Source organism: Asparagus officinalis, chromosome 5 (assembly GCF_001876935.1).
Source record: "Asparagus officinalis chromosome 5, Aspof.V1, whole genome shotgun sequence".
NCBI classification, from domain to species: domain Eukaryota; kingdom Viridiplantae; phylum Streptophyta; class Magnoliopsida; order Asparagales; family Asparagaceae; genus Asparagus; species Asparagus officinalis.
Genome location: NC_033798.1, coordinates 942,755 through 960,396, shown reverse-complemented (window position 1 = coordinate 960,396; position 17,642 = coordinate 942,755). Strand labels below are relative to the sequence as shown.

The window sequence follows — 17,642 nt, the reverse complement described above, 5'->3', positions numbered from 1 at the left end:
CCTACGACCTAGTAAAATATGTTAAAAAATCCTAAGTTATAGCGCATCGAATGATGAATTTTAGCCTTCTCTTGCTAGTGGGTTAGAACCACAACAATTGGCAAAAAAATAATGTGTTATAACACATGAAATCGTGAATTTTGGCCTTAGTGAAATTATTTGCCTACGATTCGAAACAACTAAAAATTGTAAAAAAATCATAGCTTATAGCTCATGAAATGATAAATTTTAGCATCCGAAAAATTATTTACCAATGAGTCCAAACCAGTAAAATGCCCAAAAGTCATAGGTTATAGGTTATGAAGTCGTGAATCTTGGACTCCACGAAATTATTTGCTTGTGGGTCAAAACAACAAAAAATGGCTAAAAATCGTTGGTTGTAGCTCATGAAATCGTGAATTTTCGCCTACAGGAAATTATTTGTTTACTGGTTGAAACTACGAAAATGGACAAAATTATGGGTTATCGCTCATGAAATTGTGAATTTTAGCCAATAGAATTTTTTTTCCAATAAATCGAAACCACTAGAAATGGCCAAAAATCATGGGTTATAGCTCATGAAAACGTGAATTTTACCTCTGGGAAATTACTGCCTATGGGTCGAAACCACTAAAAATGACTAAAAATCAGGGATCATAGCTTTGTGAATTTTGGCCTATAGGAATTTATTTACTAACGAGTAGAAAACATTAGAAATGACCAAAAATCATGGGTTATAGCTCATGAAATCATCAATTTTTGCCTCTAAGAAACTATTTGCTAACGATTTGAAACCACTAAAAATGATAAAAAATCGAGGGTTATACTTCATGAAATTGTGAATTTTGGTCTTTGAAAAATTATTTACTAATGGGTCAAAACCACTAAGAATGACCAAAAATCATGGGTTATAGCACATGAAATTGTGAGTTTTGGCTCCCTAGAAATTATTTACCTACGGCTCAAAACTAGTAAGCATGTCAAAAAATTATGGGTTATAGCTCATGAAATTGTGAATTTCAACTAGCAGGAAATTATTTGCCTAAGGGTCAAAACCCTAAAAATGTCAACAAAAAAAAATCCTGAGTTACAGCTTGTGAAATGGTGAATTTTAGCCTCAACAAAGTAATTTGCCATTGGGTCAAAACCACTGAAAATGTCTAAAAATCATGGCTTATAACTAATGAAATGGTGATATTTCACTACCGAGAAATTATTTGCGAATGAGAGAAAACCACTAAAAATGTTCAAAAATCATTTGACATAGCTCATGAAATCATCAATTTTGTTCTCCATAAAATTATTTGCCTATGGCTCGAAACCATTAAAAATGTCAACAAGTCATGGCTTATGGCTCATAAAATTACGAATTTTGGCATTGAGAAATTATTTGACAACGGGTCAAAACCAATAAAATCGGCCAAAAATCATTGTTATAACTCATGAAATCGTGAATTTTGCCTCAAGAAAATTATTTGCCTGTGGATGGAAAGACTAAAATTTTAAAAAAAATCACAGGTTATAGCTCGTGAAATTATGTATTTTAGCCTCCTCAAAATTATTTGCGAACGGGTCAAAACCACTAAAAATGGCCAAAAATCGTGGGTTATAGCTCTTGAAAATGTTAACATTGGCTCCGATAAAATATTTCACTATGGGAAAATAATTAAAAATGGCTAAAAATTGCGGGTTACAACTAATAAAATCATGAATTTTGGCCTTCGGGGAATTATTTGCCAATGAGAAGAAACCACTAGAAATCAGTAAAAATCATGGGTTATAGGTCATGAAGTCGTGAATCTTGGCCTCCACCAAATTATTTGCCAACTGGTCGAACCCACCAAAATGGCCAAAAATTGTGTGTTGTAGCACTTGAAATCGTGAAATTTGACCTCTAGGAATTTATTGGCCAATGGAAACCATTAAAACGTCCAAACACCATGGCTATTGCTCATGGAATGGTGAACTTTTGCCTCTAGGAAATTATTTGCATATGGGTCGAAACAACCAAAAATGGCCAAAAATCATGAGTTATATTTCATAAAATTGTAAATTTTGACCTATAGGAAATCAGTTGCTAATTGGTCGAAACCACAAGAAATTACTAAAAAATCATGTGTTATAGCTCATGAAATCATAATTTTGCCTCAAGGAAATTTTTTGCCTATGAGTCATAACCACTAGAAACGGACTAAAACTATGGTCTATAGTTCATAAAATCTTAAATTTTGGCCTCCGCGAAATTATCCACTAACCCATCAAAACCACTAAAAATGGCCAAAATCAAGGGTTATAGCCCATGAAATCGTGATTTTTGGCTCCCGCGAAATTATTTGCTTACGGATCAAAAATATTGAACATGTCCACAAATTATGGATTATAGCTCATAAAATTATGAATTTTAGCCTCCTGAAAATTATTTACCTATGATTTGAAACTCTAAAAATATCAAAAAATCTTAGGTTATACCTCATGAAATGGTAAATTTTGGCATCCATGAAATAATTTGCCAAGGGGTCAAAACCACTAAATATGTCAAAAAGATCATGTCTTATAGCTAATTAAATGGTGATATTTGGCCTTTGGAAATTATTTGTGAAAGAGTGAAAACCACTAAAAACGTCCAAAACTCGTGTGTCATAGCTCATAAAATCGTGAATTTTAACCTTTGCAAAATAATTTGCTAACTAGATGAAACCACTAAAAATGTTAGAAAAAAAGCATGGCTTAGCTAATGAAATATTAATATTTGGCCTCTAGAAAATCACTTGCGAACGAGTAAAAACAACTAAAAATGTTCAAACAATCGTGTGTCATAGCTCATGAAATCTTGAATTAGCCTCTGGAAAATTATTTGCCAAGAGTTGAAACCATTAAAAATAGCCAAAAATCATGAAATTATGCATTTTGATCTCTTTAAAATTATTTGCTGACAGGTCAAAACCATTAAATATGGCCAAAATCATGGTCCATAGCTCTTGAAATCATGAATTTTAGCTCTGATAAAATATTTAACTATGGAAACATAATTGAAAATGTCCAAAAGTCATGGGTTACAACTCATGAAATCATGAATCTTTACCTCTAGGAAATTATTTGCCTATGTGTCAAAATCACTAAAAATGTCCAAAAATAATGGATGCTCAAAAATTGTGAATTTTGGCCTATAGCAATTTCTTTGCCAACGGGTCGAATCCACTGGAAATTGCCAAAAAAATATTGCTTATAGCTCATGAAATCATGAATTTTGGCCTCCGAAAAATTATTTGCTAACGGGTCAAAACCACTAAAAATGACAAAAAATCGCTTATGAAATCATGAGTTTTGGCTCCATAAACTTATTTGCCTATTGGTCGAAACTAGTAAACTTGTTCAAGAATCATGAGTTATAGCTCATGAAATCATGAATTTTAGCTTTCATAAAATTATTTGCTTGCTGGTTGAATCCCTAAAAAGTCAAAAAATTCTCGATTATAGCTCATGAAATGGTGAATTTTGGGCCTCTATGAAATAATTTTCTAATGGGTCAAATCCACTTAAAATGTCAAAAAATGATGGCTTATAACTAATGAAATGGTGATATTTCACCTGCAGAAAATTATTTGTGAACGAGTGAAAACCACTAAAATGTCCAAAAATCATTTGTCATAGCTCATGAAATCATAAACTTTGACCTTTGGAAAATCATTTGTCTACGGGTCAAAACCCCTAAAAAGTTTAAAAAATAATAACTTACAGCTCATAAAATTATAAATTTTATCATTCGAAAATTATTTGCCAATGGGTCAACACCCTAAAATTTTGCCAAAAATCATGGGTTATACCTCATGAAATTGTGAATTTTAGCCTAAGGGAAATTATTTACCTACACGTCAAAACCCTCAATGTGTCAAAAAATCCTAGATTATACCTCATAAAATGGTGAATTTTGGCCTCCAAATAATTTGCCAACGGGTTAAAACCACTAAAAATGTCATAAATGATAGCTTACAGCTAATGAAATGGTGATATTTGGCCTCCCATAAATTATTTGCGAACGAGAAAACCACTAAAAATGTCCAAAAATCATGTGCCATAGCTCTTGAAATCATGAATTTTAGCCTCCATAGAATAATTTGCCAATGGGTCTAAACCACTAAAAATGTCAAAAAATCATCGCTTATAGATATTGAAGTAATGATATTTGGCCTCCCAAAAATTATTTGCGAACGAGTAAAAGAACCACTAAAATGTTCAAAAATCGTGTATCATAGCCCATGACAATGTGAATTTTAGCCTCTGCAAAATTATTTATCTACAAGTCGAAACCATAAAAATATAAAAAGATCCTAGGTTATAGCTCATATAATTGTGAATTTTGACCTTCACCAAATAAATTGCCAAAATTCATGGGATATAACTCATGAAATCGTGAATTTTTACCTCTGAGAAATTATTTACCAGCATATAGAAACCACTAGAAACGACCAAAAAATTATAGATTATAGCTCTTGAAATTGTGAATTTTGACCTCTAAGAAATTATTTGCCTACAGGTTAAAAATCATGGGTTATAGCTTATAAAATTGTGAATTTTGGCATTCGAAAAACTATTTACCTATGGATCAAAACAAGTAATAATATCCAAATATTCTAGGTTATAGCTCATGAAATGATAAGTTTTGGCCTCCGCTTACCAACAGTTTGGAACCACTACAATTGGCCAAAACTGTGCATTATATCACATGAAATTGTGAATTTTAACCTCTGTAAAATTATTTGTCTATGGCTCAAAACCACTAAATAGCAAAAAAATCATAGCTTATAGCTGAATTTTCGCCTCTAGGAAATTATTTGCAAACGAGTCCAAACCACTAAAAATGACCCAAAGTCATATTTTATAGCTTATGAAGTTGTGAATTTTGAGCCATGTGCAATTATTTGCCAGCGGGTTGAAACCACTAAATAGGTAAAAATCGTGGGTTGTAGCTTAGGGTGCACTCGGTCCGGATACGGTTCAGATAAGACACTTACCATATCCATATCTGCTTTCTAAAAATGGATATGGATGCGGATATGGATATACATTGGTTAGAAAAAGTCAAGACTATATCAGCACTAAACGAAAACGGATACAGTTCAAATATTAGAGAATCAGATACGGTTACGATCATGGATGCAAATCAGATATATAGGAAGCGTATATTACTCATATATATATATCAGATATCACAAAAAAATGTATAATCACATAGAATAAGATATTACATACAGATGGAATCACTTATCTAATCCAAACCTTGAACAAGTACATAATACTGTAACAGTTTCATATAGCTTATAGCATTAGGATTTAAGTGACATGGTGGAGGGTAGTGGGAAAAATGCAAATTGTGTTAAGTAATATGAGAATCAAATATATAGCAAGTTCGTTTGTAGCCCAACGGTTAGGTTAATTTCTTATAACTAAGTGACCAAGGTTTGAATCCTAGCAAGTGCATTATATTGTTATTCATATTTTCTCTTAAAATGAACATCTAGACATATAAATCATATCTGCTAGTTGAACCCAATTACCGTATATGGAACTGTATCCGAGTAAAAAGGGAAAATCATATCCGAAACTGTATCTAGTGGGTTTCAAATTTTAGCTACTATATCTGCATCATTATCGGATGCAGATGCGGTCCATTTGGATATATTATCCGAACCGTTTAGCACCCCTACTTGTAGCTCATAAAATCGTGAATTTTCACCTCTAGAAAATTATTTGCCTATCAATTGAAACCGCTAAAATGGTCAAAATTTGTGGGTTATCGCGGATGAAATTGTGAATTTTTGACAAAAGGAAATTTTTTGCCAGCTGGTCGATACCACTAGAAATAGCTAAAAATCGTGGGTTATAGCGCATCTCCTTCCATTCAAATAAAATACGCTAACAAGCACAATCACCCTCAAGTGAACGATTATGGAGAACAATTAGAAGGTTGTGAGTAGCAAACATGAGATAAAAGTCCAATCAGAGCTCAATAGTAAACCTTCTGTACACATTAATAGTTACAATGTATTTGTGAAATTTTTAGCCACTTCTCAAAGCATCTAGACGGAATCAGGAAAAAATGCATCACTAACCTTTTTAAATTATATTCTACAGAGATGATTGGCCCGATCTTATAACCAAACTTGTCAGTATGTCGTCAGTGAGACTGCCAGGGTTCACTGAGAGTTGGAAGCTTTCTCCGTGTTTTCTTGCATTCACTTGTACCAACCAGCAAGCATGTATCTCAGCCCAAAACAGGCAAGGCATGCCAAAGCCTGTAACAAAAATCTGTGTCATAGCTGAAATAAGAAGATAACTTTAAACTGAGAGCTGGAATTTCATCCGTGTCATAGCTGAAATAAGAAGATAACTTTAAACTGAGAGCTGGAATTTCATCTGCTTCAAACTAAATTAAGTGGAAGAACACAGAAGATACTCATTACTTTGGTTACCGAGAGCAGTGTTTGTGGAAAATTTGATGTAAAAGAAATAATGAAAGAAAAATTGATTTATATTCTCTCAAAATCGATTACAATTTGGATTCCGATTACAAAAGAGAGGAGAATAAATTTGATTCTCCCCTTTGTTTAATTCTGGGTTCTTCACGGTGACGATGGAGTGCCTCCCTCGAATGCTCGCGTCGAGTTTGCTCTCCGTTGACGATCCGATCGTCTTGATTCACTAGAACGATGTCTTCTCACGATTTGACGTTGTGGAGAACTTGCGTGGCAAGTTTAAAACTCTTGATGAGTTGATAACTCTGATCGAGTTTGAAACTCTTGAAAAAGAGTTGATTTGAACCGAGAATCGGTTCTCAAGCCAAGGCCGAAGGCTTCAAGGAATGCTCCAAAGGATGAATGCCGATCTCTCCCTTTGCTGCCAAGTCCCAGATCCGAAAATGCCAGCCGAAAAAGCCTTGAACTCCGGACCAAAGAAGCCAACCTTGAACTCCGTTGAGTTTACTCGCTTTTCTAGGGGATTAAGGGGGTGTAACCACCCCTTAAATCACTCCTAAGTGGGGTGTAACCACCCACAAATCATGGGAACCGGTTTTGGAACCATTCAGCTCATGTTTGAACGAGTCAAACGCCCACGTTGGCGTTCAGGACCCTAACTCCGCATTTTAGACTGGAGACGCAGAGTTGGGTACCCGCTGGGCATTGAAAAACACGGGTCCGACCCCAGCGTTTTAATGTTGTAACGCGGGTCCGACTCCAGCGTTTTGATGTTGTAACGCGGGTCCGACTCCAGCGTTTTGATGTTGTAACGTGGGTTCGACCCTCGCGTTTTACTGTTAACACACGGGGAGGACCTCCGCGTTTTGATGTTGTAACGCGGGTCCGACTCCAGCGTTTTGATGTTGTCCGCGTTTTGGTCTTAGAGCACGGTGATGAGTTCCGCGTCTTGATTTGGAGAGATTATCAACAAGTAATTTCTTTTGTCATATCGTTGCAAAGATCATTGTCTTGTAATCTTCGTCTTGGCTCCTTGAGAATATGAGAGTCGTCAGATTGTAACTCCCGATGTTGATTGTGAATGTTGTTGAACTAGAGCTCTCATCGGTTGTCGTGAAGGTCGTCAGATTGTAACCTTCAGCGATCTACGTGAAAGTCTTCAAATTGTAACCTTCTGGAAGTCGTCAGATTGTAACTTCCATCATCGGTGTTTAATGGGGGATAAGCTATCTATTGTGATTTTTAGACAGCCTACAGAACCCCCTCCAAAGTTTTCGAAAGTTCGCGGTTGACTGGGACGAATTTTCGGAATACTTTGGATCTCAACTCTGATCCTGGAGCTGTTGATTCCTTGTTGTAAAGGAGTCGTTCACTGCACTCGCTTCGAAGGTATCTTGGTTGAAGGGATTTGCCATGTAGGACCTATGTGAAGGTATGCGCCATAATCCTGCTTCTGGAATGTTGGGGTGTATCCCTACGTTTTGAACTTGAGACGCGGGTCTCACCCTTGCATGTTGAATTTGGAACACGGGTCATCCATTAAGCTGATGGACCTGCAAACGTGCATAGGATTTTTGGCAAACCCTCAGCCATCAACGGATTTGATAAGCCTTTACCGACTACCGTTTGAGTCGGGCTAGCATGTGAATTATTTGAATCCGTTTTACATGTAACGTTGTGCTAAGAGAATGAACCCTCTTAGACTTGATGCTATGATTTTGAATACATAGACTTTGTTATTTTTACGGAAAAAGACTAACCGGCAACGCGTGTTAGGCGTAGGCTTATCTCTAATTAGGAATCGAGATAAAGTCCCCCATGCGTGTAAGGCATGGATTTTGACGTTATTAATAACGACCTGCTACGATGTTGAATACGTAGACTTTTGTCCTTTTTACGGTGAAAGACTAACCGGCATCGCGTGTTAGACGTTGACTTATCCCTACTTAGGATTCGGGATAAATTTTCCCATGCGTGTAAGGCATGGATTTTGGCGTTATTTCTTCCTGTGTGGCTTGAAACACCAAAAGAAAGTTGGAAGTGCCAGAGGTATAGTATTAACTTGGCATGAATTTTCACTTAAAGTGAAATTCAAGAATTTTCTTTATTATCACTAGGATAATTCCAGAAAATCTTTAATCCACTGGGGATTTTATAATAAAAACTATAATTCCAGAAAATCTTTAATCCACTGGGGATTTTATAATAAAAACTTGCTATTCTTGTTGCAAAAAGAATTAACAAGTTCATTGGGGGATAGACTGTTAGAGGTGTGATGTTAACTTAACAGTATTTTATGGACCTATCGCTCTATTAAAGAGAGTCGATAAGTTGGTTTGGTTATCAGAGGTGTGATGTTAACTTGACTGGAATTTATGGACTTATCGCTCTATTGAAGAGAGTTGATAAGTTGATTTTGTCAGAGGTTTAGTGTTAACGTGACAGGAATTTGTGTTGCGATTGGAGTAACTTTGTGGACTTATCATCCTATTGAAGAGGATTGATAAGTGGGTTGTTAGAGGTTTAGTGTTAACGTGACGAGAGTTTGTGTTGCGATTGGAGTAACTTTGGAGACTTATCATCCTATTAACGAGGATTGATAAGTGGATTGTTGTCAGAGGTATATTGTTAATTAACGAGGATTGATAAGTGGATTGTTGTCAGAGGTATATTGTTAACGTGACAGGAATGTGTTACGATTAGAGCAACTTTGTGGACTTATCATCCTATTGACGAGGATTGATAAGTGGATTGTCAGAGGTGTATTATTAACTTGACAAGAGAATGCGTACTTGTGATTTGCACAAGGTCTTGGGAATTAGCGTCTCGCTGGGGAGACTTGCTAGGTGAGTTTATCATCGGAAGCGATGAGTTCTGATACTTGTGATTTGAACAAGATTTTAAAGACTTAGCGTCTTGTTGGGGAAGATTGCGATTTGCGCAATTTTGAGGACCTATCATCCTATTGACGAGGATTGATAAGTTAATTGTCAAAGGTGTATTGTTAACGTGACAAATTGGGAGTGATGCAAGCTGCATTTATACTCTGTGGGGGTGATGATCTTCAGAAGTGTAATGTTAACTTGACGATGTGAAAGATTCGTTACTCTTAATCCAATGGATTCCAAGTAACCAACCCCCAGTCTTGATTAAGACTTAGCAAGGGAATAAAAAGAAGCAGACAAGGCACACTGCCTAGTAAGGCACTATCCATGAAGTAGGAATAGAGGCACATCACTTGGTAGGCCATTATCTGATGAGTTTGACTATCAGAGGTAACTGTTAACGTGATAGTTATGGACCTGCCATCCTATTGAAGAAGATTGGCCAGTTGATGGACTATCAGAGGTAACTGTTAACGTGATAGTTTTTGTGGACCTGCCATCCTATTAAAGAAGATTGACAAGTTGATGGACTATCAGAGGTAACTGTTAACGTGATAGTTTTTGTGAACATGTCATCCTACTTGAAGAGGATTGGCAAATTGATAGACTATCAGAGGTAACTGTTAACGTGATAGTTTTTGTGGACATGTCATCCTATTAGAAGAGGATTGACAAGTTGATGGACTATCACAGGTAACTGTTAACGTGATAGTTTTATGGACCTGCCATCCTACTTGAAGAGGAAGATTGTCAGGAGAATTTGGAGAAAAACAGACTATCAGAGGTGACTATTAACGTGATAGTTTTGTGGACCTGCCATCCTATTGAAGCGGATTGGCAGATTGATGGACTATCAGAGGTAGATGTTAACGTGATAATTTGTGGATTTTGTGGTTAACAAAGGTATTCCATTGAACATGATAACTCAGAAAATTTATTACTCATAATCCAATGAACTACAAATAAACCAACCCCCAGTCTTGAACAAGTGCAGGGGGGAAAAGAAGTAGGCCACTATCTAATGAGTTTGACTATCAGAGGTAATTGTTAACGTGATAGTTATTGGAGACCCGGCATCCTACTGAAGAAGATTAGCTTCAGTGGTCGTAGTATCTTCCCCTTCTGACTGAGGAGATTGGGCTTGGTCCGATTGCTCAGGAGAAGGTTGGGCTTGATCTGATTGCTCAGGTTGATCTTGCCTACTTTGTTCTTCAGCTTTGATCCTGGCAATAATCTTTTGAGCCTGTTCGCCTTGATAGATTAGTTGTCTCCAAGAACGACATTCTGCAACTCCGATTCGGGCTAGGAGGTCGGTCCGCAAGTTGTGTCGACAGGTCTCTACTAAAGTAGACTGTGTCATACCTGACGAACACCGGAGAGTCATGGTTCGGAACCTTTTGACGAAGGCTTTGACGGATTCCCTCTTCTTCTGCTTAGTGGTGAGAAGGGTGTGGATGGAGACTTCTGTATCCTCTTCAAAAAATCTTGACAGGAAGAGTCTAAATCTGCCCACTTTTGGATACATCCGACAGGTAGTTTCCTGAACCATTCAAAGGTAACTCCCTTAAGGGTGCCAATGAACAATCGAGCCAGTATGACATCGTTTGATATTACATTCCCAGTCTGTGACTTGAAATGATAAATATATTGGTTCGGTAATACCGTGCCATCAAAAGTTTGTAGCGTCGGGACTTTAAATTTTGGAGGATAAGGGGCTGCATTCCATTCGGCAGGATAGGGTCTGACAACTCTCTCGTCTTGGAGCTCGCTTCTGTTGGCCATGGCATTGAGGCGGGCTTCCAATTCTTTCATTTTGGCAAACTGGAGATTATACTCGTTCTCAGTCTCTCTTCCTTCATCAGAGGAAGATTCCAGGTTGTGGGCTTCTTGGTCAGAAGCCGTGTCATCAACCATTTTTCCCTTCCCTTTGCTTGTCTAAGTGGCGAATCTGTCTTCTGAGATTTGGCCTTGTTTGCGACGATTTGAGTCAACAGGGCCATGAGTTCATTGATGGCCTCTTGCTGAGATTTGAGCATGGCCTCTTGCTCATCAAGCCTCTTTGCGAGATCTTCATGGTTTCCCGTCATATAAAAGGAGCTCTCATGTTCAACAAAAGAGCTTGATGATTGGGACTCTACAATGGCTGAGTGTTCATCATTGGAATTGGTTCCCCTGGCTAAACTCCGATAGTTGATAGGAGGAATGGCTCCTGTTCGAGTCCGGGTGTATCGGTAGACCCCTTCAAACTCATTAGCAATTTCTCTAACGGTCGGTGAACGACTTGTCTCAGAGTCATCGGAGCTAGGACCGGAGGCTTTCCCTCTACCGATCACATTGATAGTGACCTCAGGATATTCGGTCTCTGGAGACTTCTTCTTGTGCGAACGTCGTCGTTGGTTAGGCAAAACAACGTTCGTTGGTCGGTTGAATATCGACGGTTTGGCCGCATATGAGTAGCATTTGGGTCCCGAGAGGACCGTAGGGATCAGTCGTTCACATTGGAATGAACAAATAATTTGTTGCATCGGTCTTTCTCTCGATATGAACTCTCTCAAATCTGTTGTAAAGATTCGAGGAGAATTACTCACTGATCGTGAGGTTTGAACTGGAACCCCCAGTTTATGATTGGACAGGACTGGTTCTTGGTGGACATGAATCTGGTTTAGATACCTTGAATCCATGAACTTCTTATATCCGCCCCTCAATCTAGTCGCGCTACGCAGAGTATTCGCAGAGTATTCTAGGACGCGAGGGTCGCATTTGGCACCTGAGACGCGAATGTCGTGTTTGGCACCTGAGACGCGAATGTCGCGTTTGGCACTTGAAACGCGAGGGTCGCGTCTGGCACTTGAAACGCGAAGGTCGCGTTTTGGTTTGGCAACATGAGGGTCGCGTTCTTCATTGTCGACGCGAGGGTCGTGTTTTAACTTGGAAACGCGAAGTTGGCTTGAGGTCCGCGTTTTGACTGTAAAACGCGCCATTGAGGGCCACGTTCAGTCTGGTTCTCGCGAAGCTCATGTTTGGGCTCAGGGTCGCGTTTAGGCTTACAAACGCGTTGGTTGGAGGATTGACTTTCTTGGAGTTGTGCCGAATCTAAGTCTTCTCCTTCAGAGAGGGGACTGTATGAACAGTGCAACCCCCAAGGTAGACAGCCCTTTGATGAGTCGGTCACAACTGGAGCTTTAGTCTCCTTAGAAACTTTGTGGATCTTACGCATAGCCTTGGGGCTAAGGGATCCGGAGGAGATAGCCTCCTCAAACTTGGCTTGATCAAACTCTACCACGAGAGTTTCGATGGTTGTTCCAGTGAGATGAACATCGAATTGCGCCACCACTTCTTCATCAGAGAAGCTAGTCCCCAGCGGAGTCGCCATCTTTTGTTTGTGAAAAATTTGATGTAAAAGAAATAATGAAAGAAAAATTGATTTATATTCTCTCAAAATCGATTACAATTTGGATTCCGATTACAAAAGAGAGGAGAATAAATTTGATTCTCCCCTTTGTTTAATTCTGGGTTCTTCACAGTGGCGATGGAGTGCCTCCCTCGAATGCTCGCGTCGAGTTTGCTCTCCGTTGACGATCCGATCGTCTTGATCACTAGAACGATGTCTTCTCCTCACGATTTGAGGAGAACTTGCGTGGCAAGTTTAAAACTCTTGATGAGTTGATAACTCTGATCGGTTTGAAACTCTTGAAAAAGAGTTGATTTGAACCGAGAATCGGTTCTTAAGCCAAGGCCGAAGGCTTCAAGGAATGCTCCAAAGGATGAATGCCGATCTCTCCCTTTGCTGCCAAGTCCCAGATCCGAAAATGCCAGCCGAAAAAGTCTTGAACTCCGGACCAAAGAAGCCAACCTTGAACTCCGTTGAGTTTACTCGCTTTTCTAGGGGATTAAGGGGGTGTAACCATCCCTTAAATCACTCCTAAGTGGGGTGTAACCGCCCACAAATCATGGGAACCGGTTTTGGAACCGTTCAGCTCATGTTTGAACGAGTCAAACGCCCACGTTGACGTTCAGGACCCTAACTCCGCATTTTAGACTGGAGACGCGGAGTTGGGTACCCGCTGGGCATTGAAAAACGCGGGTCCGACCCCAGCGTTTTAATGTTGTAACGCGGGTCCGACTCCAGCGTTTTGATGTTGTAACGCGGGTCCGACTCCAGCGTTTTGATGTTGTAACGTGGGTTCGACCCTCGCGTTTTACTGTTGACACACGGGGAGGACCTCCGCGTTTTGGTGTTGATACACGGGGAGGACCTCCGCGTTTTGGTCTTAGAGCACGGTGATGAGTTCCGCGTCTTGATTTGGAGAGATTATCAACAAGTAATCTCTTTTGTCATAGCGTTGCAAAGATCATTGTCTTGTAATCTTCGTCTTGGCTCCTTGAGAATATGAGAGTCGTCAGATTGTAACTCCCGATGTTGATTGTGAATGTTGTTGAACTAGAGCTCTCATCGGTTGTCGTGAAGGTCGTCAGATTGTAACCTTCAGCGATCTACGTGAAAGTCTTCAAATTGTAGCCTTCTGGAAGTCGTCAGATTGTAACTTCCATCATCGGTGTTTAATGGGGGATAAGCTATCTATTGTGATTTTTAGACAGCCTACAAGCAGTGAAATAGAAAAGAGAAGAAAAGGCAGAATATAGTACTAAAGCTATTGATTTTGCACCATTGAAAAATTTTCCAGCCTGCATAGCATGAAATTAAAACAAATGCATCTCCCTTGATTCATTTCTGTTCTCTTCTCACCACTTCATGTAGCCAGACATAACCAACTCTAATATCATAAGGATAGTATATTCTGTGAGAGGAGAGTTTGTAATTTTAAAAAGTAATATTGATAATCTAAATGGTGGCCTTCCAACTGAGCCTGATACTGTATTGATGCTATAGTGCCTAGGACGTTGAAGCAGTAATGTCCAGAGACTAATTTACCATAACAACAGTAAAGTCATTGGGGAAAATCACCTGAAAAATAAGGAGTCTAATGCACAATGCCTTCTCGGAGCAACGCCCAAACAATCTGAGGAATAGGTTGACGAGTGTCCCATCTTTCGTTCCAGTCAGCAGCCCCGTTTGGGGATCAAATCTGCAACAGAGATTGAAGTGTTAGATCTGCCAGTTTGATCTGCAATTTTTTTACTTTTCGCTTTGTAAACCATTCTTAAGGGGAGTTCCCAAATCATATGAGCTAGTACCTTGGCAGACGATGCCTAGGGCAGGGAATAATCTTGAAAAGCTGTTAAGAAGACAAGAATGTTAAAAAGTTGCACAACATGACTTGCAACAAAGGGATGTAAACAAATAGAGGATAAGCAGGCTTGTGCAAACCTGAGGACATGAATAAAGGAAATTTAAAACCTGCGGCAAGAAGAATAGTAACAGTGTCTCACTGCATATGAAAACATGATCATATAAGTATGGAATTGAAACAAGATGAATAAGGTATTTTATATATAGAGAGGCCACTTGCTCAATATAACACAAGATGGGCCATAAGAAAAAACACTTGCGACATCCAATCTAAAAACAAAAGCTATATAAAATTGGGAATCCAGATACATATAATATGCAAGCAAGACTTGAAAACTGTCATCATCACCATGTTCTCAACTAAACTTATCAAGAAAGCCCAAACTTGAGAAAACATCAGACAAAAAAGAGAGTAATAACTTACAACCTTTCCAAAGGGAGAGAATGATAGACAGAGTTAGTATAAATTAAGATAGAGCCGCCCTGGAAAAACAGAGTTGGTCAACAATAAGAGCAGCCAACCACCCATTATTTCACCCAATCCCAATGCAATCCTGTGGATATAACTCTATATCCCATACATTGCTCTGATAAGGATGTCATTCAAGCAGGAGCATTTCATCAAGAGAAAATTGTATTAATGATTGTTTTTTTGTTCCCTTGTGCAAGATGTTCTGATCATAACTTCTAATCCGATTTAAATTAGTTCCATAGGAATTTTTAGTTACATCCAAAGGTGCTTTATTCACTGGAGATTCATATACTAATTATTAAGTGAAATAAATAATACATAGAAAACATTGTGAACTCCTTTGAAGGTGTTTGGGTACCTGAAATGGCCAAGTATTCCGACTACCGCCATAGCCATTCCAGCAAAATAAGTATAGGTGTCACCAACAAATACTGTAGACGGATACCTGTTATTTAAGCCAAACCAATTTAACTTACAGATACCCCAATATTAATATAACACCAAGTTAAGAAAATAGTCAATAAGAAACTTACAATAAAGATCTGGAACAAAATAATTACCAGTTATATGAAAGTAAACCCAATGATGTAGTAAGAAGGGGCATGACTAGGTAAATTGAGAATGCATGAGCCTGTTTGTATTCAGGATCTGAAGATGCACCAATTTGCATCACATTATGTATTAAAATCTGTAATTAGAAGAGCTCATCCTATCATCACTCTGGAAGATTGTAATACAAGAAATACCAAATTTAATGGTGATTCGAGCAAGTTTTAAGGTATTCTCTTACTGCAGCTGAAATGACAACTGTTTGCCCAACTTCAAGACCATTGATGCCAGCATGAATGTTGATGGCATTTGTGCAAAACACGGCCAACATACCCATATAAAGCTTGTATATCCAACCTGCCATTTAACATCAAAACAAACGCCAATCAAGCACGATATAGAATGCTGAAATTTTCTGATACAGGCAAACACAGAAGTATACATTCAAGACAACATTTGCATCAATTCTTGTTGCAACCTAGAAGTTTACAAAGCAAGAACTACATCATTGTTAACAATTTCCAATGAGATAAAAAAAATGCATCTAATTCTCTTCTTTGGAAACATTCATGTCATCATTGTTAAAGCTGCTACATAACAGGAGAAGAAAAATATTTCATTAGTCTTAGTGGTGTTCCATATTTCTACCTCCAAACCTTCATAAGAAAAATGCTAAAAAAAAATTAAATAAATAAACATGTATTCTTTGAATTAAAATGACAGAAAGTAGAAAGGCATCAGCAATGATAAACTGACCTAAATCCAGAATGGCTACTCCAGTATACTGAATTAGAGGCTTCGGTATGATGATCGTAGTATGCCCAGCATATGCCATCAGTAAGGGAAGTGCTGCAAATGATGGCAATACCAATTTTCTGTTTTTCACAAAGTTTTAACCTTTAATCAGTAATGCAATTTTAGTTTGACGCTGCAACTCCTCAGAGTAGGATAAGCTGAGCTGAGCTACTAAAATAGATGGAACGTTTATAAAAGTTCAGAGATACGGCGTACACTCTCCATGGAATGTCAAGAACATCGTCTACAAATCCAAGAAGAATCATGAAGCAGATAGATGCTAGCGCTGCATTATACTCAACAAGCCACTGCATCAAAGATGTGATTTCTATTGTTAGCAATCCTTGCTGCCCATCTAAAAACCGGCATGGTAACACGAAGACAGGCATTCTTTAGCTCTACTGAAGGAACCAAAACCCACTTTTTGAGAAGTCTCGTGGACAGTTAATTAAATTTTACACACAAAGCTCACGGCTTTATCGTACAAATGAACTGAATTTTACGCAAACGCTATTCGGTTGGTCGGATGCAATTCTAAAATATTAATTTTGGGCAAATAACTCGTGAATTTGAGCAATAATGAAGCGGTAGAGGAACATACATTGGAGTCAGCAGTGAAGTTGAAGTGCTGGAAAAGAATGGCGATGAGCAAGTAGACAATCCCTATCACGATCCCCAACGACTCAGGCCTGCAAACAGTTTGGATATCAAATCACTCAAAAAAAAAACTAAATTTAAACAACAACGATGAAAGAAATTAAAAAAAAAGACTGACACTTTAATTGCGCCTTGAGGAGTCCCCTTCTTGTTAATATCATAGCCGAACATGTTCCTCCTCAGCAAATACCTCGCCGCCACAGGAATCAATCGTACGGCCAGGACGAAGCCACCGATGCTCATCGCCGCGTTGATGGCGATCGACCTCCGGAGCTCTCCGTCGATCTCGTAATGGAAGAAGACCAGGTAGAAGAAGGGGAGGAACAAGAGGGCCGAGAGGGGGAGAATGAACCCTAGCTTCGGGGGGGAGAGAGGCGGGTCCGGATTCGGTTCGGGGTCGGGTCGGGTTCCGGATATTGGACCCGGATCACGTCTGAGATCTTGGAGTTGGTGGCGGGCTTCCGGCGAGTGGCCATGGCAGTGAACTCTTTTGGTTCGAGGGAAGAGAAACCGACGGCGGGGGCGGCTTTAGTAGGAGCTGGATCTCGTCGTGGCATAACTAATGATGCAGAGGTCTACCA

At 38.8% G+C, this 17,642-nt stretch overlaps 1 protein-coding gene across 1 annotated transcript in view; it reads right to left on the bottom strand.

Moving 5' to 3' along the window:
• The window catches only part of LOC109843959 (UDP-N-acetylglucosamine--dolichyl-phosphate N-acetylglucosaminephosphotransferase-like), a 14,785-nt gene continuing 3,090 nt past the window's right edge, over positions 5,948 to 17,642 (bottom strand). The window contains exons 3-13 of the mRNA XM_020412957.1: positions 17,180 to 17,587; positions 17,006 to 17,093; positions 16,621 to 16,712; positions 16,366 to 16,484; positions 15,851 to 15,966; positions 15,621 to 15,748; positions 15,419 to 15,505; positions 14,667 to 14,727; positions 14,534 to 14,574; positions 14,304 to 14,424; positions 5,948 to 6,272 (exon numbers count right to left, since the gene is read on the bottom strand). Of these exons, the coding sequence (XP_020268546.1) occupies positions 6,213 to 6,272; positions 14,304 to 14,424; positions 14,534 to 14,574; positions 14,667 to 14,727; positions 15,419 to 15,505; positions 15,621 to 15,748; positions 15,851 to 15,966; positions 16,366 to 16,484; positions 16,621 to 16,712; positions 17,006 to 17,093; positions 17,180 to 17,587 (1,321 nt within the window). The 3' untranslated portion in view covers positions 5,948 to 6,212. The remainder of the gene's footprint in view (positions 6,273 to 14,303; positions 14,425 to 14,533; positions 14,575 to 14,666; positions 14,728 to 15,418; positions 15,506 to 15,620; positions 15,749 to 15,850; positions 15,967 to 16,365; positions 16,485 to 16,620; positions 16,713 to 17,005; positions 17,094 to 17,179; positions 17,588 to 17,642) is intronic.